The sequence below is a fragment of the Fusarium venenatum genome (genome assembly GCF_020744135.1).
Source record: "Fusarium venenatum strain MPI-CAGE-CH-0201 chromosome Unknown EDB82scaffold_3, whole genome shotgun sequence".
Lineage (NCBI taxonomy): Eukaryota > Fungi > Ascomycota > Sordariomycetes > Hypocreales > Nectriaceae > Fusarium > Fusarium venenatum.
In genome coordinates, this window is record NW_027072131.1 from 1000510 (window position 1) to 1021830 (window position 21321).

At 49.0% G+C, this 21321-nt stretch overlaps 6 protein-coding genes across 6 annotated transcripts; 4 read left to right on the forward strand and 2 right to left on the reverse strand.

The window, feature by feature from the left end:
• Window positions 1-327: 327 nt before the first annotated feature.
• EDB82DRAFT_434572 (uncharacterized protein) lies at window positions 328-1859 on the reverse strand (the record flags this gene model as incomplete). The annotated part of the gene is made up of 3 exons (XM_065607740.1): window positions 328-659; window positions 714-1437; window positions 1665-1859. 3 exons carry the CDS (start codon window positions 1857-1859, stop codon window positions 328-330), a joined length of 1251 nt encoding a protein of 416 aa, XP_065463775.1.
• Window positions 1860-6626: 4767 nt separating this feature from the next.
• On the forward strand, window positions 6627-8863 carry EDB82DRAFT_432758 (uncharacterized protein; the record flags this gene model as incomplete). Its single annotated transcript, XM_025726526.1, has 2 exons — window positions 6627-6674; window positions 6743-8863. The coding sequence occupies 2 exons, from the start codon at window positions 6627-6629 to the stop codon at window positions 8861-8863; spliced, it is 2169 nt and encodes a 722-aa protein (XP_025581084.1).
• Window positions 8864-8964: 101 nt separating this feature from the next.
• On the forward strand, window positions 8965-9395 carry EDB82DRAFT_207846 (uncharacterized protein). The gene has a single exon (XM_065607219.1). The coding sequence runs from the start codon at window positions 9066-9068 to the stop codon at window positions 9351-9353; it is 288 nt and encodes a 95-aa protein (XP_065463776.1). The 5' UTR covers window positions 8965-9065; the 3' UTR covers window positions 9354-9395.
• A 66-nt stretch (window positions 9396-9461) lies between these two features.
• Window positions 9462-11319, forward strand: EDB82DRAFT_447358 (uncharacterized protein). The gene is made up of 3 exons (XM_065607806.1): window positions 9462-9774; window positions 9872-10112; window positions 10157-11319. The coding sequence occupies exons 1-3, from the start codon at window positions 9620-9622 to the stop codon at window positions 11081-11083; spliced, it is 1323 nt and encodes a 440-aa protein (XP_065463777.1). The 5' UTR covers window positions 9462-9619; the 3' UTR covers window positions 11084-11319.
• Window positions 11320-12239: 920 nt separating this feature from the next.
• EDB82DRAFT_208043 (uncharacterized protein) lies at window positions 12240-14541 on the forward strand. Its single transcript, XM_065607220.1, has 5 exons — window positions 12240-12540; window positions 12978-12996; window positions 13136-13288; window positions 13346-13514; window positions 13569-14541. The coding sequence occupies exons 1-5, from the start codon at window positions 12523-12525 to the stop codon at window positions 14155-14157; spliced, it is 948 nt and encodes a 315-aa protein (XP_065463778.1). The 5' UTR covers window positions 12240-12522; the 3' UTR covers window positions 14158-14541.
• Window positions 14542-16417: 1876 nt separating this feature from the next.
• On the reverse strand, window positions 16418-21267 carry EDB82DRAFT_430541 (uncharacterized protein; the record flags this gene model as incomplete). Its single annotated transcript, XM_065607690.1, has 6 exons — window positions 16418-17257; window positions 17307-17769; window positions 17868-18134; window positions 18920-21022; window positions 21074-21152; window positions 21228-21267. The coding sequence occupies 6 exons, from the start codon at window positions 21265-21267 to the stop codon at window positions 16418-16420; spliced, it is 3792 nt and encodes a 1263-aa protein (XP_065463779.1).
• Window positions 21268-21321: the final 54 nt, after the last annotated feature.

The following is a 21321-nucleotide window of genomic DNA, read 5'->3' on the forward strand; positions in this document are numbered from 1 at the left end:
GGGCCTGTTGTCCAATTCGGTTGCGGTGGGATATATCTATCGCACATCCCGCAGAAGAATCAACAAGTCAGTCGCGGCGAGATTGCCTTTCAATCAAGTGCGAGCGTTAAGTGTTTTTGTCTTCTTGTAGCATGCCTATGGTGCGCAAGATTCTGCTGAGGGGGTGATTTCTCAGCCTCGCGAGAATCATTGCTGTCCATGGATCTCGTGAATTAGACGAGAGCTGGTAGGAGGACCGGGCCTCCTACGTCGTCAGCTCTGCAGGCGCCTGTCGATGAATGGACCCTCTGGAGGACTAGGTCCAGAGGTCGTGTTCGAGTTACAGTTTCACCTCATATTGGCTTGTTCAAACTGGAATTGCTGCCCGTTGGGGAACGCCATGCTGGCACTCAATCCAAAAGGATCCCAGTCCAGGCCGTTTTGGTCCAACAACTGAGTCATCGACGGATACTGTGAGTGGGTGGTCTGAGGCTGCTGTTGCTGTTGCTGAACAGGCTCGTGGGATGGTGTCATCTGGTGTCCGGGTCCACTGGAGGCAGGCGACATCATCATGGGCTGTTGGTTCTCGCCGCTGTAGCCCGAAGGGTATCCTCCATGACCAGCAGGGGTTTCAATCTCAGGCTCGTCAATCATATCTGCTTGAGCATCATATTCTTGCTCTGGAGGTACAGTGTTAGTGTGTTGTCTATCAAACGATGGAGAAAACGGCTTACCAAGCTGCTCGATGTGGTTTTGGAAAGCCGGTGTGGGATAGTAGGAAGCTCCAGATCCAGTCTGTCCTCGACCACCGTTCTGCATCATTGAAGGTCGAGGGGCCTGTGTATTCTGGGGCATCTGCTGCTGCTGTTGCTGCTGTGGTTGATGTGGCTGTTGAGGCATCTGCTGTCGTGACATACTTGTCATGGAACCTCGCATTGACATGTTATCGGAAGCAGCGGGTGAGAAGGCGGAACCGGTGTTGCTTGGCGAGTTGGAGTGCGACGATGGAGTTGGGCGGTTCTTAGGTGAGGCAGCATTCGAGTGTGGTTGAAGCGGCGGCGGCAGTACCGGGACAGGCTCAGCCTTGGGAGCGATATTCGAGTTTGATCGACGAGATTGGTGATGACGGTTCATAATAGCACGCTGGATTGGGGGCGGCTGAACTATGTTCTGAGGCATATGAGTTGGTCCCAGATTGGGGCTACCGGTCTTTGCACGAAGCTCAGCCTGAACATCGATTCCCTTTTCAAGAAGAATACGCTCAAGAAGCGAATTCTTGTATCGAAGCATCAAACACTCATCGGCAGCAGTGCGGTGGGCCGCCTGGAGGTTATGAAGGTTGGACTCATGGACACGGATGGTCTCTTCGAGTTGTTTTATGTATTCAGTTCGACGTTCTCGGAAAGCAGCTTGAGCCTGTCGGTTCCTCTGCTTTCGCTCTTCGGAAGTCGCATAGATCTTGACATTGTTTGTTAGTAGCCATTCTAGTGGTCGTTGAATGTTGGTGTTTGTTGTCTCAGTCGAGGTAGGAAGCGAGATTGAGGTGGTGGAGATGACACGTCAAGTTGATTTGCCCTTGGCACTATCGTGCAGTGATATTATTCTTGACAAGAGACGTTGCTCATGAATAACAGGACATGGTGTAGTATTGTGAGAGTGAGATATGAAACTGAGTCAAGACTTACAGGTTTGCGGCCGCCCTTCCTCTTAGGCTGCTGAGGCTCTTGGGTGGCATTGGCAGAGGTTATCGCAGGGTGATGATCGCCTTCAGGGCTTGAGCCAACGAGAGAGTCGGTCTCGTCCCGAGGGTGACCGTTTAGGCCATTGAGATGATTGTTGTTGTTTTGGTGTTGCGCAGGATCCGCCTTATCGATTGACATCTTGTCTGCCATTACCCAGACTGGGCTACTAGACGATTTGCCGCGCAGCGGCAAACGCCCCAGAGACGCAAAACGGAAATTCTGTTACGTGACGAAGACGGGTGGAACGTCGAGTCGACGGGCGTAAAGAATCAAGACAGGCAAGTGTGCGCCCGTTGGGTTTTTGGTTTGCGGTTGCGGGCGTAGTGGCAGCGGGCGCAAGAGATAGCAAATGCAGCCCGGATTGGGGGTCGTACGGGGGTCAGCACCAAGAGTACTGCTGAGAAGAGCCAGAGACAACGCTTGGCTATCAAAGATAGTATGGATGTGCTGCGATGTGAAAGGATAACTGATACTGATACGCGTCTAACAAGCGCCTATCCTATCAATGTCGCAGGGTCTTTTGCAAAACAAACGTAAGAAATTCTACGAAGAGATAAAAGACGGGCTGTAATTCGCGTCGATTTCTTGGGGGGGACGGTTGCGATAACAGAGAAGGGGATCACTCACGCCGCAAGGGAATACGGTTTTATGTAATGTAAATTGGTAGGAGGGGGCTGCCCAGGACGCTCCTTCTTTTCTGCAAAGACTCGAGGGCCCAAACCCTTGAGCCAATTAAAATCTCGTATAAGGACCCAGAGTGGATATCATACGGGCAGTGGAGCACAGGAGACAGCGGTACCACCCACTAAAAAAAACCAGTCCACCACCGGACTCCTCCATATTTGACCTTAATTCTTCATCGTTTGGCATCGAACGAATGCACGGGCCCTGAATGATTTCTTTTTAATCCTCCAGATTAAACATGAGGGATATTAAAACGAACCGATAATCGATCAATCAATCAGACAGTGCAAGCATTGTTTGGCTGTCTGTCATGTAGGGGGACTAACCCACTCGCTCACTCACTAAACAATCTGCAGCCATGCATGCATATCCTGGTCTGGCATTTTCACCATCCCACCCCAACCTTGGAACTAGCCTCTTTTCTATCCCATCCATCCGCTCATCACACTCCAGCTGAGCAGATCTGACTGAGACAGTGGGATTCCAGAGCAGATTCAACTGATAAGCAATCCATGACTTTGTTGATGCTCAAGATCTTCTGATAAACTTACAAAATCACAGACCTCTGCCACTATCTGCAAAAAGCACAGAGCTTCTTGTCGCGTGGCCGTCGGCTGAAAATACTTCTTCATTCAGCCGCCGGGCCACTCCCACTCTCTTTCTGTTGGTTGAACTGATCGGCAGCTGTAACATCGGAGCCCCCGCTTTCGCTCCCCTCTCCCAGTCTTACCGGAAATACCTACTTCAGTCATCGACCAGAGACAACAACAAGGGCGGTTTGGTGGTGGTTGAACAGTGCCCGGTGCGCCTTGGTGGCGTAGGCATACGCCAGAAAGCGTTGCTCGTCTAATACCAACTTTGACGGACAACCCTCGATGCTCACATCCCACTCTTTCGCCAATCACAACGTCTGTGCAAATTTTCAACGCTTTGCCGCAATCTCTCAAAGTTGACTTGCCGGTAAAATCGGCGAAGTCTGAATTTAGAGCTTACCGTAACGTCTCATGGTGCGTTCCAGCACTTGGCTTCGTCATTCCGCGGTTGATCATCCTTTCATGCTTAATTACACCGATTGTTTTGGCTCTCACCCTGGCAGCCTGGCAGTTCTAGAAAACTCAGAGAACGACCCATGCGAGGGCCAACGACAAGGGTCTGTCATTGAGTCCCACTATTCACCCCGACCTCGCTGGTTGTCAAGTCTCTTGGTCGATGCAGGACTTTGAGGCTGCTGTTGTCTTCAGCTTTTGTGATCACCTGTTACAGATTGTTCACACATCTGTGACGCCGCTGGCTTCATCACACATAATTCCGTAGAGTCCGGTTGGCAGGCTTCCCATGATGAAGTCTGGCTTACGACACCAGACCACCAAACATCTGGTGGAGCAGTCAATACATGTGAATGTCCAATAGTGAACGTTTTTTGCTTAGCGCTTGTAGAATCAAGACATCTTGATCCTTGTTTTCACAGTCCTCCGAAACCTCCGGTCCAGAGGATCATCCCAGGCTTGATCTCATCCCTGACAACATCATGTGCTCTTACAACACGACGCTCATAAAACGCAGTACGAATATTTGTGCAACTATGCCGGGTTGTCTTACTGTTACTGTTTGAAGAACATGTGACCAAACAACTTGTCTCTGTGCAAATGAAAGAATTAATGTGTCACGGATTTCTGGGACTCGTCTCATATCCAGCATCATAATATATATGTACTGTCCAAGATACGGCTGTGCCGAGTAAACATTTTCTGTCAGATAAGCGAGACGGCCTCTGATATCAATCAGATATCCCAAAAGTTGCATGTCAGTCTGATAGAACACACCACCTATGCTCATTCCCTCAGTGTGAAAGAATGACGGGATATTGCAACATTCTAGCATTAAACCCTAGCACAAATTTGATCGGCCAGGTTGACTTTCATGAAACTCCTAGTTTTGAATGTATCACTGCCGTTGATCATCCTTCACAATTGCCGGTGGTAATTAAACGAGCGAAAACTTTATTCTTCCCAACCTTTACAGATGTGCAACGGTTTCAGCAACGGCGTCGTAAACGATGATGCCACCACAACAAAAGACTGCATCTCAACATTTCTAAACAATAATAGTTCACTTCTAGGATACGTGCTACAACGATGATGCATCACAATCATTCTTTCAAGGTGTCATGAGTCGCAACCATGGACAACGATCCCAGCCTGTTGTCTCCTTAGGATCAAACCTGCATATGATAGCCCCCAGCCGTGCAACGGTGGAGTCTCACATGATGAGAAGTATTGGCTTCCATGTGCTGTTCCAGAAACATGCTTTGAAAACTCTGCTCATGGTTCATTTCCTGCTCATGTATTGGTACATGCATGCATAGCTTGTTTGATCGGAGCTACAGATCTAGGGGACCCCCTTGGTCTCCAGTCTGGATATCCTCTTTTGGGGTAGGTCATTATGAATGTCAGACTAGCTCTGGCGGTGGATTCAGAAAGTCAAAGATTGTGGTTGCTGCTATTACCCCAGATCTCCCCCATTTTGCGGGATTATCGTGACAGTTGATGGAAATATGATTGAGATGATCTTGTTTTGAATCGGGAGGCTCAGGCTTTGGTTGCTGGAATCTGCAGTGCTCTTGGGCCTCTGTGTCTGTTCTTCGATGACACTGGTACTTGGACAACCCACGCACATGTGTAAGACAATGAGACGAGCATAAGCTCAGGTATGTCGAACATGATTGAGATTACAACCGTGCATCATTTTGTCAACTGCGCCCTATCGTTTCTGATGGGCCAGGCACACAGAATTGCATCCCTGCTATATTGCAACCAACGAGCGAGGATCTGCCAAGTAAGGTCGAAGGAAGACGGTTCGTCTCGCTTGGCCTAGCGAACCCGCTTGACCTGCATTTCCCGAACAGCGGTGGTCTCCTGTTGTAACTTTGTTGGGCCTTAGCTTCCGCCCTTGATGAACAACTTGAGGGTCGTATTTGTGACGTTTGATTACTAGCTCTGGTCAATCATTGTCTTTTTCTTGAAGGAAGACATGTTTCGTTAGAAGGCTGATCATCGTCACGATGGTAAGACGGCTACGTGAGAACCGGGGTCTTCCAATGAATCCTTGTAGGATGAACTTGTGTCGTCGTGTTAACATGATCTCATGCCCTTGACAATCACCGTAGCCAAGCCACACTAACATCGGTTGAATCTGCCGAAAGTCTCGGTCACCTCCTTCACCGAGAGGGATGAAAAATCCTCTCACCTCAGCTGACTATCTTTGGGTTAACTAGGCTTGCGGCTTGTGCAGCTTGTAACGCCAGAAATAAGTGGTTGAGCAATGGTGCCAACAGTAGTAGGTGCGGAGGTTATTTCGAAGAGACATGGGTAGTTGGTTCTGGAAATTTTCTAGCGTGTCTTGGGATGTCATGTCAGAATCTCAAAAGAACCTCATATCATGGATCGGTGTATTTGTGGCATGATTGAATCGATAAGCCTCGATCTCACGTCGATCATATCGTGCAAGTAGCCGAGGCTATTTTACGGGTGATGCTGGAATTTTCGGATGCATAATCAGATCACTTCTTTGTGAATGAGTGCGTGAGTGATGAAGGACTTTTGTCAGGAAACCTTTCGATTGTTGCAGTACTTTGTCGGGTCCTTGGTTAAATGACGTGTAATCTCGGTTTTTTGGTTTGAGGTTCAGCTTAATGTTTAGTAGTCAATTTCCATGTTGAAACTTTGCAGCCATCTGAATTGCATGTGTAAGACGGGTTGAAAGTTAAGTGCCAGTACTTTATTTAAAGATAGGCTTGCAATCTTATTCAACTAAACGTGGCCAGTGTGAGTTCTGAACCTTGCAAGAGAAACGATAAAAATACCCGAATGATATGAAGTGTGAAACTCATCACAAATACCATCACAGGATGAATGTAGAAGATGGGAATAACTTCAATACTGACTTGATGCCACAGGGTAACCAATGACGCTGTACAGTGTTTGATCACATACACTGTCCCATACACAGTACAGGCGCACTCTGGTTGTTATGGAGCTCGGACCATGTAAACAAACCAAATAGCCCCACCAGTAACAACGTCCAGATTCACGCGCCATCGCAGGATTTGACATCATACCAGAGACATCAACTGACGAGGATCGCAACCCTTAATTGTTGAAATTAATTGCTCAAAGCTTGCATAACTTGGTCAAGTCTTGATCAAATACATTACTAGATACCATGTCACCTCCGCGCCGTAGGTCGGCCCGGCTGGCGTCCTCTACCAAGGTAAGCCTCGCGATAGCATCACCTGTTTTTCATCTTGGGGACAGCCCATCTAACTGACATACTTTCAGACCAGACCTGTTGCACCTACCTTGGAGGCCGTCACTGAAGATGCCGAATCACCTCAACGACTCCCAGAACCCAGGTCTGCGAAGAAGAGCAGAAGCAAAAACAGGAGCAATGCTGTTCCATCTTCGCCGGCCCCTGTACCTTCAACACCAGCTTCATCAGCGATGAAACCTCCTCATGACGAAATGCACCCAAGCAAAGCCCACCAGACCATGGGCGAGCCCTCATCTGCCATGAGATTGGGCTTTACAGATATCAAGGACAGCAACGAACCCGACACGCCATCAAAGATAGGGGTACCTGCATCCGATTTCACGTTCCGAGTCGCGCGCGACACCACCGATACTAGCCTTAGTAGTGATGCGCAGCGAATGATGGTGGAACTTCGACAGCAGGCTGCCAAGATTAAGGTAGATCTCATCGCTCAGCGCGACGCGGATTCTGAGGTGGAAAGTCGCAAGATTGCTAAACCTACAGGCAAGACAAGTCGCTACAGCGCGGCGCACATGGCCGAGTTTAAGAAGATGGATTCTATTGAGAACCATCCTTCTGCCTGGAGAGCTCAGAATGGACGATTCCAGCCTGTTGTCCAGCCTCTTAAGCGAAAACCCTCCAAGGCTAATCTGGAAACAACACCGACCTCATCTCCTAACAAGTCAGGTCTGAAGGATTCACCCTCAAAAGAGCCGGCAGTTCCTACTCCTTCGACGCCTCGCGTCACTCAAAGTCTCAAACGCAAGTCTTCTCGAGCCAACCTTGAAGAGTATCAACAATCACCTTCTCCAAAGAAGGCCACCATGCCTCCTTCAGGTATTCCAATGGCTCTCCCTCCATCCACGAAGAAGCCATTGTTGGCCCCCAACGCACATGAGCGCGAGCGCGTTACTTCGAAGAGATTCAAGCAGCGAGAGGATGACGACGCGTCAACAAACCGGCCTGTCTCACGTGATGACTCCTCGATTCCTCGACCAAAGTCCAGCGGAAATGGCTCAACAAAGCTGCCTGCCTCGAAACCCAACTTCTCACGACTCATGAGCCCCACAAAGGCTTCTCTTGCGCACTCGGGCAAACCAACCATTTCTCTGATCAAATCCCCTTCAAAAGTTGATCTGAAGAGCGGCCTGTCAAAATCCACAAGCACCCCAGGTCTGCTTGCACCCAGCGAAGCAGCCACACCTAGAGCTCGTGTTCTTAGCTCAGGACGCCTTGATAAAGTCAAGTCAATCTTGCGAGGACACCGAACACCTTCCGGCAATGTCCAGACTGCTATTCCGCAGCCCAAGATTTCTCAAACACCCGCCCCTCCCAGGGCTGAAAAAGACAAAGCTTTACCTCCTGTTCCGTTGACTACTCCTCGACGAAAGGTAACAAAGCATGTTGCTTTCACCCCAGAGGCCACTCGTATCGTTTTTCAGCAAAACTCACCTTCTCCTTTGAAGTCTTGCCTCAAGGCTCAACCGACACGAAGCTTGGAGGACGAACCGTTCCAGGGTATCGATGAAGCACTTGCAAAGGCAGATTCAGGAGACGTTGTGTATCCTGATCTCAGTGGGTTTAGACCTCTTCCGGAGCTCCCTGTTGTCAAGGAAAAGGAAGCTCTACCTGTGGCGCCTGCATCTGTCCCTGGTAAATTCACGTTCCGCAGTGATCATACTATTGAGTTTGGAGATGCTCCTGTCCTGGGTTTTGGAGGTTCCCCCGGCCAGTCTAGCGTCCGTCAAGTACGACAGTCGCTCAAGCCCGATGCAAAGATGCCCGGTAGCTTCCCTGGTCCTACATCTCCTGTCGGCCCCAACAAGGAGAACAAGCTGCCTGATTCTGAAAAGATTATCTTTGGAGCACCTCACGGCATGTCCAACAAGAAGCGTCACAGGACCAGCTGGTCCGAGGAGGAAGCCGAGGAGAAGCAAGCCGAGCGTTCTAACAAGAAGCGCAAGGCTGAACATGTTCCCGAAGGCGAGGCCCTTCTTGCTCCACGACTTGTTGGCGGTACCCCTAGTGCAAAGAAGGCGAGGACCGGTGCGATTACGCGTACCCCTGCCACCGCTAGTCCTGTCAAGAAGCGTTCAGTTCTCAGTTTGAGCCGACTGAACATGCTTGCTCGACCCAAGAACCGGGCATAAATTCCCGAAACGATTGAACGGTGTACTACGAGAGTTTGAGCTTTAATACCCTGGCTCTACTCTCTTTACACATTGAATGCATAATACGACCTTTGCGTGTCTGTCGCATTCTGGAGATTGGCCTGCTTTGTGGTTCTGACTATCAACATATTGGTCACCCAAATCTGCTGGCAAGTTTCCCAGAGTTGGACACAAGAAGCGAATGACGAAATACGCTTTGATTAAGCTGGAGTCTCGAGATTGTTTTTTTACCTGGCTTTTTTCTTTTACGGGATTACAAAGTTCCTGGCATGCTGTTGTCGCAGAAGACAACGCATTTGGGTCAAGTCACGGTTGGGGGGTTAAGGGGTGGCGTCAAGGCAATACATATCATGTTATGAGAACCAAAATTCAGATGAGGACAGTTCATCTTACATTTGTAGTTGTTTGTATGGTTTATAAATATAGGCACATTTTCATGTCTAGACACTTGTCGTGTTCTGCTGTTTGATGAAGATGAGAGTGATTATGTGCCCTCTTGACCAAAGACTGCACTTTCCCTCCCGGACATCAGTTGTACTTGCCATGTCTCTACAACAACAACCCCTCGCTTGTTAATGATTATTCCCTCTTACCTTGTCTACCTAAAATACGTCTCTAAATGCTTGTGTTCCACTCAAAGAATAGTTAACGCTGAAGCTGGTATTGATCAGACTGTTTGCTACTTACACTCCTTTGTACCCTTGACATGATACCCAAACAAAACCCCTTTTATTTATGTCTAAAATATGTCAATTCCTAACCATACAAACATTTTCGCCTGTACGTTCTGCTTCCATGTTTCCTAAGGCCCTCCTCAGATCATCGGACGCTCCGCACGCCTCGCATGTACAACCTGCCACGCCGCGATTCTCAAACTCGCCATCTGCTGGGTCTGCGGCGAACTTGTTTCCGAGGCGATGAGTGCGTCAGCTTTGGTTGGTGTTTCTGGCATCGGGCGTGCTACGGATGCTTGCTATATGGAAGCAGAGCTATTTACCAGGGTGTGCCGATACAGGACCTCTTCCGGGACGAGGAAGAGAGTGAAAGGGATGGATGTGGAGGGAAAGAAGTGGACAAAGTACCGCTCTGCGCGGCCTATGTGGTCGAAGTCGATGGGGTTACAGAGGAGATCACAGTAATCAACAGAGGCCTACGACGGGTTGAGAAGGTGGATGGCGGACTGACGAGGAAGAGATGGGAGGCTAACAACAATGAGAGGAGCTTAAAGGTAAGGGTGAACTGCCATTGTATTCAGTGTACTGACATATACAGTCTGCTTCCGCGTGGCAACCGCCAATTTACCGCACTGGAGATGGGGTAACAGGGGATGAAGGCACATCCAGCAACTCTTCGAGCAATTTCAGAGATACTTCGAAGTCTGTCATTTGGGTCGACATCTTTGATCCTATTAACGGACCTTCCTTCAAACCGAGCCCCTTGAAGCCAATACCTCTATTCATGCAACGACCCGCAAGTCCCATTCGCGAACCGCATCGCAGAGTAACTACTATCGACACACATCTTCAAGCTCCTCCACACCTGAGAAAGCCTCGTTCGGCTCCCGGATCAGCCTACCCCAGATCCCCTGAAGAAAGCACGATATCGAATCATCAAAGCATGCGTCAACGGTCACCATCTCCATCTGTACTTGATGCTTCTCGATCCCCGATGCCACCTCGTGAATATGGGGACAGGCCATCGTCTCCTGAAGCTCTAAAGAATTACACCAAAGATGAAGAACTTTCTGAAGTACGGCACAGACAAGCTGTTAGCTGGGTTAGAGAGGAGCCTCTGAAACGGCCTTCATCTAGGCTTGCCCCTTCCCGTCACTCAGACCTCAACCGTTCGGAAGCCAACACTTCAACATATCGAACACCCCCTGAGTACCCCGATCAGGTATTGCGGACGCCTTACCCACTTCCTTTGTCCACCGTCAGAACGGCTAGACCCTTACCCTCGCAGCTCACATCGCATTCGCAACGGACTGCGAATACTGCACCACAATCGTCAGAATATCTGGATCGTTACCAGCCTATGATGGCAATACCAGCACATAATCCCGAGGTACGAAGGTTAAGGAGAGTGGCAGCGAGCTTGAGTGAGGAAGGTCTTGCAAGGACAAGGTCTGAGCAATCCGAGGGTAATAATGATTGGGGCACGGTCGGTTCTGAGCTGAGACGGTTCTTTATGGGACGATAGATGGGTGTTGCATGTCAGTATATCATTAACGATGCGGACTATTTCCTACACAGGCTACCTATGTCTATTAGACGGACGAACCGGCGTTGTTGTGTGATGGCTTCAAATTTAGGTTTACTGTTGTGAAGGGCCTATACGATCGATCGTATAAAGTAGTTTGGGTAAGCCAATGAGAAGGTCGAAACCATCATCATGATCATCAGGACAGCGCCTGAGGGGTACGTAGCTATGAGAGCATGCACATCGGTTCGGTACCGGAAACGGACGGCCGAGGCACGGGGTCAAGCGAGGTCTGATCATTCCACTGAGAGAACCAAGCAACATTAGAGCTTGTCAAGAGTCATGGAATGCAATTGAGCTTCGTATTTAGATGTTATTTTGAACATTTAACTCCATCAAAACGCGTATATTACTGTTTGACTGATGGAAGTATATTGATTCAGGTCAAACAAGCGGGACAGTTGGTGACGTTGGAGGAACAAGCCCTAGCTAAGCTCTGGCGGGGTAGGATTAAATGGATGGCAGGTAAAGTTGAGAGAGAGACGGGATACGGTGAAGCATTGAACTCTCGTCAACGAAGGAACGTTTGTTATATCCTGATTTTGAGTTTGACACGATACTTGACTGGTAAAATCAATGGCTGGAAACTCTTGTCTATTACCATCTGATGCAGCTCTTGAGCTGTTTTGTCATTTCGTCAGAGCTCTCTCGACGTAACCGCGGGGTCATTCTCTCTGCGCTACTAGTTTAGGTCTAGTTCTCTCCTCTTCTTCTTGGCTGGGATCCTCATTTCCATGCCCTAACTAACGATCTAATCCCACTCACAAAAAACAATTTTTCTTGTAAATGTACACGACTTGTACTGCATAAGATGTGGTTTTAAGCGAGGACCAGGGATCCAATTCTAGTGTTTTTTTTTTGTTTTGGCTGCGTCAGAGTTTCCTCTACTGTTCCCACATGCAGTAACTAATACCAGTTGGTGGGCAGTATGGGTACATCGACAGTGAGATCAAGCAATAGAGTCTGGTGAGAAAATACGATATATCAACAGTAACAGTAATAAAACGGGATTTAAGAGTAGAGTAAACAACAACAAACAGGTATCTGCATCATGTATACCTAAAACAGTTTGAAAATAAACCAATAGTTGGCAGCTTCCTGATTACATATTAATGGGTGGGCAAAAGTTAGGTCTCAAGTCACACCAAATCAAAAAAACTCGCTGTACCTCCTCCACTCTGGGACCTAACCTAACGTAACCAATTTACCTTTCCAATCTGCTCTGCCCTCCCTCTCCCCCCTCCTACCAGGCCAGTTTAGAAAAACCACCCAAAGCTCTCCCTCTTACAAGGTCATGCGACCGTAGACCACTCTTCGTCGCCCTCAATTTATATTAACGCCCCGGACGGAAGGCGATTAGCCCAAGGCGACGACCAAAGATGTCGGTTGTCACAAAGGTACGGAAAACACTTTATCAACTGTCTAGAGCTTCACTTGGCTTGTCTGCTTGCCATCGATTGATTGCCTCTGCCTCTGCGCTGTAGCAGAGTCGAGTCCCCTGTGAGCAGGCGGATTGGATGCGCAGAGTTGGGAATGGGAATGGGAATTTTGCTTCACAACGCCATTAATCAGAGTCGACTCTATTGAGACACTCGCTCTTGACGGCTTCAGCGATCGCATTATCCTCCCAACCTCTATACGCTGCCGTCACTTTACTCTGCTCGGCCTCTACCCTCTCGTCCGCGATCACAAGCCCAGCCCAGCCCCTCACATCATTCCTGTTACTCGTCATCGTTCATCAGGTTGTTTGCCCTAACCTACTACGACATGAGACAAACAAACACAACGCTACCACCGTCAACTGCGTATACAGAAATGCTAACTTTCTCACCAGAACCCTTTTGCCTACCTCGGTACGATTCCTCACATCCCCGCTTTCCCCACGAGAAAAAGCACAGAAAAAATCAACCTAGCTTGATCGACTTTCCGAATGCTGCCCAACTCAAAACTCAATCTACGATTACTCGTGCTGACTTAGCGACTACTGTACAGGCAACGACAGTGACGGCGAGGAGAAGCCCGTCGTTCCTGTCAAGACCGTTGACAAGAACAATGCTCGCACTACTAAGCGCAATGTCGAGCCCCTAGCTCCCGTTAAGGCCGCTGGTGCTGGAGGAAACCGCCGTGGCCCCGGTGGTAACGAGGGTGGTGAGTTTTAGATTTTGGATCCCGTTCAACATCCAAATGCTAACTCTTAAGTAGCTTTCCAGGACCGTGGTGCTGGTAGCCGACGCAACCAGAACCGATCCACTGAGGAGACTCCCCGTGATGGCCCCCGAGGCGGTGCTGGTGCCCGTAGCCGTGGTGGACGTGGCGCTAGACGCGCCCACGAGCGCGATGACCGACACACCTCTAAGTTCGGTGGACACGGGTATGCTTCACTACCAACCTGATCATGTATTTCCATGTGCTGACTGAAATCTAGTGGCTCCGAGAAGCAGGCTGCCCAGTCCTGGGGTGCTACCGAAGGCCAGGCTGAGCTTAAGGACGAGCAGGCCGGCGAAGCTATCGCTAAGGACGAGCAGAAGGACGCCGCTGCTGAGGAGGCTGCTGCCGCTGAGGCCGCCGCCGAGGAGGAGGCCGAGAAGCAGGTCTCCTACGAAGAATACCTCACCCAGCAGGCTGAGAAGAAGGCCGCTCTCGAGTCTGGCCTCAAGGTCCGTGAGGCCAACGAGGGCAGCAAGCTCGACAAGAAGTGGGCCGACGCCAAGCCCCTCGAGAACGAGGAGGAGGAGTACTTTGCCGCCACTGGAGGCAAGGCCCAGCGTCAGCGAGAGCGCAAGGTCAAGCAGACCGTCGACTTCGACCCCCGTTTCGTCGAGCCCGAGCGCACCCGTGGTGGTGCTCGCGGAGGCCGTGGCGGCCGAGGTGGTCGTGGTGGAGAGCGTGGTGGAGACCGTGGCCGTGGAGGTAACCGCGGCGGCCGTGGCGGTGCTCCTCAGGGAGCTGCTAAGGGCAACGCTGCTATCAACACCAACGACCAGTCTGCTTTCCCCAGCCTCGGCGGCAACTAGATTGCCCAACGCCTGCCCGTCTCTCACCAGAGCGCGCCCATAAATCCCCTTGCCTGCTACACCATGCACTCGCGGGGTCAACGCTGAATGTCCAAACGCCTCCCCTTTTTCCTTTTTTTACTCGTCACGATATAAGAAGGGGGGAAGATGCCATATTCGTTGTTTTCGACAGGTTGAAATGAAAAAAATTAGTTGACCATTGGTTTTCCCCCTGTGTCGGACATATCAATCATATGTCCCTCTCAGGGAAAGTGCTGCGTGATATAGAGAGGATTTGAGCTCTGTTCTCACTAGCTCGGTTGCACTCAGAAGTATTTCTGTCCTCTAGGTCTTCTCAAAGGTTTCCGTACAAAATTCAATTGAAATGCTCTTTTAAATTTGTCGTCCTGTGTAGTGATGTTATATGAAGATGAACTTTGATGGTAGAAATCAGCCTTTTCCTACCTTGCATCTCATCCGATCTCTCCAACACTGGATACATACCAATTTATGATCCGTCACTCCTGTGGCAACATATATAAACATGTATTGCTATTGCTGTAGGTATGTGGATGTTAATATCCCATCTCGTCCGCCGACCCCTTCCAAATGTCACTCACCCGTTTAACGCTAATGGATTTCCAGAAAGAACCCTGCGTTAACTTGCATCGTTCTTTATCCTAGTTATTCACTTGCTCTTTATTGAATCGGAAACGCCAAAGAGTGTCTGGTAAATGTGATATGCGACATGCCCAGTACCTCCTCCGGGATTCTGTAACTGGGACATTCTGAACCGTATGAACTTTCTAGATCAACAGAAAACACAACCGTAGATTCTGTGATATCACGAGAGTAATTTGAAGCTCAAAATACTCTGTGTTGTGTCTGTATATGTGGTTGAAGTACAACCCCTGAAATCGCCCTTTCAGCGATAACTTCCTTTCGAAGAACCACAACAAGACGTGGCTTTGTCGTGACTATAATGCTCTTCAGAACCTTTCAGAGAGCACTTCGAACAATTGTTGTTGTCTTAGGTTCGTGCTTGGCGTTCGTGGTCGTGGATTACAGGGAGGAATCCTGTAGCGAGTTATGTCAAGTTGACTTGATTACATTATACACTCGCCCGAGACCACATACGCTTAATTTAGCGCCAAGAGAGTGAATTTGAGCTTCTCGACATTTAAATAAGATCAAATGAGAGCTCTCCAAGGTCCCTGATGCCCGGGTCTGCTGACGAGACCTCCAGCTGAGTGACCCCTTTTCTCAACCGTATCTTTCCAATAACATATTTCTGCCGGGGCAGTGCAAAATAGCGAATAAAGAACGAATAATTAACATCTAAGCAACACTTCTGAACATGAATTTAAGCGAGGAAGCGATTTCTGGGAGTATATATAGCTGCCCGACTTACCCCTTTTCCCTCCTTCATCATCACACACTCTTCGCTCTGAGCAAAGAAGCACACCGAAGCAACTCAGAAAGCTCAATCACCACCAGAAATCACCTTTCTAAAACAACCCTGCTACAATTAGCACCCTACCTACCTTCAGATTTTCTTCCCACCACACTCAGTCGCAATGGATCAATTCCACGGAGAGCAGCCCGTCTATGTTTTTAAAGACGGCCGCGAGCTCAGAAACGTCATCACAAGCAATGTGAAAGGCCACCTCAAAAACTCCATCAAGGACCGGGTCCAGAAAGTAAAGGACGCCTTCAGGGAGGTCAAGCTTCTTCTCCCTCGAGAGAGGAAGAAGGAGGAGGACAAGAGAGACAAGGAAGTCTCTGAATTTGTTGGCAACACGGACAAACGTGATGACCCGCATGACTTTGATGACTACGCTGGGGGGCATTGGGTCTGCGGACTGAGAACCTGTTGAGGTGAGTAAACGTTTTGGACAACTCCGCTAAACTGAGTATCGTAGACCACAGCTTAGATTACCAATGGAAACGTTGAACACCCCATAAATATTTCTTCTATAAATGGTAAGTGATACGATTATACTGGCTAGAGAGTTATGGTAGAAGTTCATGATATCCAAAGTGATGATCCATGACAGCCATTTTCCAAAGGACACGAATTCTACAAAATGAATAAGAATTAACACTGTAATTTGGGACAAACTACCTATTCGTTCCAATGTACCTAAGCTATATGATACATGAGTAACGGGTTCAATCAACTGTATGTACATGACTCGCTCGGGATATCAGATTAGAAAGAACGAAATCGCTTTTTATTACTTCTTACAGTCACAATAGTACACACTAACTAAAAAATATCTCACGCCTGATGCGAGAACGTGCGCGAGGCATCCATACCAAGAGAAAAGGCAAGCAACACAGCATTGAAAATGGCCATCATGTAGAAAGGCGCACCGTTGGACAGCGTATCGAACAAATATCCTCCCAACTTCGTCAGCAGTAGGATAGCAAATCCACCGTATAGTGAGTAAACACCAGCGATGGAGCCCTTGAGACGAATACGAGAGACGGACTCTTTGTCTGTTGTGATGCTGATAAGAGGCCTGCTCTCATCGTTGGCAGATTCGTAGTCCTCGGGCTGCAGAATGCTTTCAGGACGCGTCGTGCGAGGTAGTTCAACCGCGAGAACGCCGCGACCGAGAGATCCAAGACTGCAGACAATGGCACCAATCTGACTGATACCGAGGAGCGAGACAACTAAGAAGATTATGGGGCTGCCACCGCGACCGTCTATGTTCTTGATCTCAGGGCTGGCAAGTTGTGGTAGGGCAGTGTAGCCTACGATACCAAAAACAGTTGAGACGACGATGGGGTAGTTGATGCGGCCAGTTCGGCTGGCGAGATATCCGAAGATAGGCGCGCAGATAAGACCCATGAACTGCGCAACACCAGTCAAGATGGACGAGAGAATGTAAGCGGTTTTGCACTCCTCCTTGAGCTCAGGCGAAGAGTCGTGAGGTGAGCCTTTGCAGAAACCGTTGCTAATGTAATATGTGTTGACAAAGAGAGGGATGAAAAGTGAAATGGCAACGCTCGAAGCTCTAGCGACAAAGCCACCAACATATCCGAGACCGATTCGAGAATCGACAAAGCCAAGGAAGACTGAATCCTTCATAAGATGTAGATAAGGTGCCAGTTTCTGTACCACGTTAGTAACAGTGTACAATATTTAAGTATGCTCGACTTACCCGTTGGTGACCATTTCCGTCTGATCTAGTCGATTCGTTCTCATCTTTAAGCCCAAAGAGAACCCTAAAACCCTTGCCTTCTTCACCCTTGATGTTTCGCAGCCCGATTGCTACAAACAAAGACACAACCAGTGCGACAACAGCGACTACATAGAAACTATAAGACACGGCTTCGGCAGGTGTTGTATGATCATCCTCGCCAAATTTGGCAGGGAGTGGGAGGAAAAGAGTCAATGCAACAAGAGCACCGCATCCAGTAAATAATCCGACAAATCCCGCCAGCTTTGATGGTCGTCCAGCCGCTGAGTCTGCCGAGTCTGACATACTCCGTTCAGAAACCGACTGTGTGTATCGCTCCTGTGTAATAGTCGCCTCGGACTCGACAGAAAAGGCGATGCTGCTTCGAGCAGTCGCATTTTGAAGCGCCTTGATTCTAGCTCGGGCCTCATCCTCTTCACTGTTACTATCGTCGGTCAAAGATGGTAAAATCGCAGTTACCATAGTAGCCCTTTCACGTAGTTAGCACGGCTCGTCCATGACTCTTGGATGCGTCTGACTTACGCTGCGGATGCGCCGACGGCAAATAACACACGAGCCAACAACAATTGGGGATACACATTCGTCGCCTGGACAAACAGAACCAACGAAAGCCCGATTATCGCGTATCCGATAACAGCAACCCATCTTACACCCAGACGATCCGACACAAGACCCCATCCGGGACAAGCAACAAGTGCAACCAGTTCATCCGCAAAGCCGAGCGTTCCTACAACATCACCAACGCCTTCCTTCTGCCCAATCAAGTCGGTAATAACAAAGGAAATGGAGCTATTGAGAAAGACGAGGAACGAGATGGAGAAGAGCGATATGCCGAGGAGGTACGTCAGTGCCTGGAGAGGCGTCGTTGACGGCGCAAAGGGAAGATATCGTAACAGCATGATGGGGACGGGTTGTGTTGTATTGTCTCGGTTCGACTCGATTCGATGGAAGCGATACAATAAGATAAAAGATGGTTCAGGCAAGAGAAGAGTGCATCATATTGCAAGAGAGAATCGGATATTGACGTAGTGGTGCTAATAAGCGCGATGATGCGTGAATGTCAAACAATAATAGCACTAATAACCGGGGAAGCGAACTAATGTCAAGCTCCAGCTCCAGCTCCAGCTTGTAGGAAGCTCGGATGTCGGGCCTAACATTTTGAGAAATGACGGAGCCATTACATAAGCTGAATGCATCATGTCTACACCCGATATCGCCCTCAGAGGGAAGCAAATCGTAAGATGTTAATGAAAATGTCTTGGAAATATTCAAGTTTGTAGCCGGTAAAGATGTGCTTATCAAGATGAGATATTGTATCACCAAACGGCGTTGGAGTTGGTTACACCATCATCCACTATTCTTCAACTGTATTTCACAGCAATCAACAAATGTTTATATCGACTTTTCGTCCTAGATCAGTAACAAGCAAATGTATCTATTGCTGCCTTCAAAACTTGCTACGTGCTCTATTAATCCATAAACAACACAAGTGAACCCAGACTCCATTCCCTTGCCATAACTCCATTAACCTATGATCTGTCTAATGTCGAACAGTTTGCTTGCAGTGGCTTTACCATGCCCAAAGCACCTTGTGGTGAAGAGTCCTGGCACCCAATCTCTCAAACTCAAAGGGGCTGATCCATGAGTCGTTGGTAGATAACTTGGCGAAAACGCTAGCTCCCTTCCAAGTGACTACTTGTTCGTCCATGTCTCTTGCGCTTCGACTGACAAGGATTCTGTCACTAAGGTCAGGTCGTCGGGCCTTGATTTTCTCCTCTAGCACGACTGTAAAGTGAGGAACCTTGGCACCGCCACCAATAACCATAATACTTCCAAGCAGATCCTTCAACTTCTTCTCATCGTTCTTAGCGGCGTTCTGAATACTTGTGAGAATAGCGATATCGAGAGGTGCAACCGGTAGGACAGCATCCTGCTCAACAGCAATAGATTTGGCGGTGCGGGCAGCGGCGTCAACAAACATGCCTGGTGGTGGTTGCGTTGTTCCAGGAGCAGGGGTTCCTCCGGTATGAGAGCCATTGGGCGCTGGGCTGCCTCCGTTGGCACCGTCTTTGTCCTTTGCGCCAAAGATAAATGGAGGAGCTGGCGTTGTGGCGCCCTCTGGCGCAGGAGATCCAGCATGAGAACCCATGGGAGTTCCGTTAGCAGCACCCTCCTTTCCGAACAAGAAAGGACCCTTCTCTTTCATAGGCGTTGAAACATCGGGCTGTGACTGGGCAAATCCGTTGACGTTTGATGTTATCGATGGTTGAACGAGAGCAAGAATAGCCAGTTGAGCCGCAGAGGTAGGGTCGTCAGGGATCTCGACATCGTATGCATTGTAAGATCGTTCAACCAGCTTGCGTCGTCCCTTCAACTTGGCGCTGTTGTCAAAGATAGAGGGATCGTACACTCCCATCGGCGCCAGGATAACCTCGTCATATGTCTTGAACTGGTATTTTCGTGTCGGTTCGTTGGGTGCGCGAACGTGGAACTGGTAGAGCTGCACAGAAATGTCCGCTTGTGACATGGTGCAGTGTTTAATCTTGAGCTCTTCAGCGAGAAGGAAGTCGTATCGTCGTCGCAAGTTCATGTCCTGGTAGGGGAAGTTGTCGTAAAGCATCATCTTAAGGAAGGTATCAGTGATATCGTAACCTCCGTATTTGAGGTTGATTCTTGAGTCTTCCATGACGAGACCGTCTTCCACACAGGTGACGGATGTCTTTTGAGCTCCAACATCAACAACACAGGCTTGTGTGTATCCAGCACCAAAGGTAGCGGCCATTCCTTCCTGAACGAAACACACCCGAGAGAATTCAAACCATGTCATGCAAGACCGTAGGATTTGCTCAACGTATTTCTTGTCGTATAAATCGGGAATGACGAAAACACAGCTGTATTGCTGCCACTCGCTATTCTTCTTCAACCCAAGATCGTGCCTCAATGCCTTGTCGAGAAGAGTTTCGAGGTCATCAAACATGTGCTCTTGGCTTGTGTATCCGTCTTCGTTCCACTGTCCATGCTGAATCGGCCACCAGAGTTTGAACTTGGGGTTAGAGTCGTCAGGGACACGCTGAGCCTGGTGGCCAATAAAGCATGAAGCCAAAGAGTCGGGATCTTCGAGTGATTCGATGTCAGTCCATTCAATCTCGAGCGGGTCGTTGTGCTTTTGAATAACCTCGGGTTCTGTGCGGCGGTTGAAGGTCTGGACAAGTTCTTTCGAATTAGGCAAAACCTTGCGCTTGTTGGCCCTCATCTCGACCTTGAGGTCATTGCACTGTTTATTGTACTTCTTTGACCACTCTTCTCCATATTGCTGGTCGACGGTCTTAGCCTCGAACTGTCGTCGTGGTAGAGCCTCGTGCATCTCGGATTCGGTCTGGGGAAACTTTGTCGCAAGGGTCATAGGGATCGTCTTGGGAAGCGCATCGCTCGCAAAGCCTATACGAAGGTTCTGACTGCCAGGGTGAATCACAATGATCTTGGAGGGGTCTATGCCAGCTGATGGTGTTGCGGCGCCATCTTCGTCGGGTAAATCTGCAACGGGAAGTGGCAGTTCGCCATTGGCGCTCTTGGACAAAACACGGTCTCTATCGCGGGCGTTCTGGACTAGTCGGTCGCGTGTGGCATCACTCTGGAGACGAAGGGCAAGAACCTGATCATCGCGCTTCATGTAATCACTACCGCAGCATCAGCAGGGGTCGTTTGCGCGTAAGAAGGGGTAGCCGTACGTATAGTAGTTTTTCTGATTAATTGGCGTCACATCCGGCCATGTTGTCAGCTTCATGCCATTGTCAGTCCTCTCGAGACCTAGAATAATATTGTTAGCAATCTGTCATGAGCGACAGTCCATTTGCTTCAGAAACAAGTAATGATGAACCATACCTTCCCGTAGGAGGACCCTTTCGCTGACTTTTCCAACCATATTTGTGGATTGGTCTTGTGTTTTCTAATAATGCGGAGTTGATGCGACCGAGCA

Bases quoted from the DNA above. Each gene is read 5' to 3' on its own strand.
- EDB82DRAFT_447358 (XM_065607806.1), top strand. From the start codon at position 9,620: ATGTCTAAAATATGTCAATTCCTAACCATACAAACATTTTCGCCTGTA. The intron at 9,775-9,871 runs GTCTGCGGCGAA...ATATGGAAGCAG, and splicing joins TCAAACTCGCCATCTGCTGG to AGCTATTTACCAGGGTGTGC. The intron at 10,113-10,156 runs GTAAGGGTGAAC...TGACATATACAG, and splicing joins ACAATGAGAGGAGCTTAAAG to TCTGCTTCCGCGTGGCAACC.
- EDB82DRAFT_207846 (XM_065607219.1), top strand. From the start codon at position 9,066: ATGACGAAATACGCTTTGATTAAGCTGGAGTCTCGAGATTGTTTTTTT.
- EDB82DRAFT_208043 (XM_065607220.1), top strand. The intron at 13,289-13,345 runs GTGGTGAGTTTT...ACTCTTAAGTAG, and splicing joins TGGCCCCGGTGGTAACGAGG to CTTTCCAGGACCGTGGTGCT. The intron at 13,515-13,568 runs GTATGCTTCACT...ACTGAAATCTAG, and splicing joins TCTAAGTTCGGTGGACACGG to TGGCTCCGAGAAGCAGGCTG.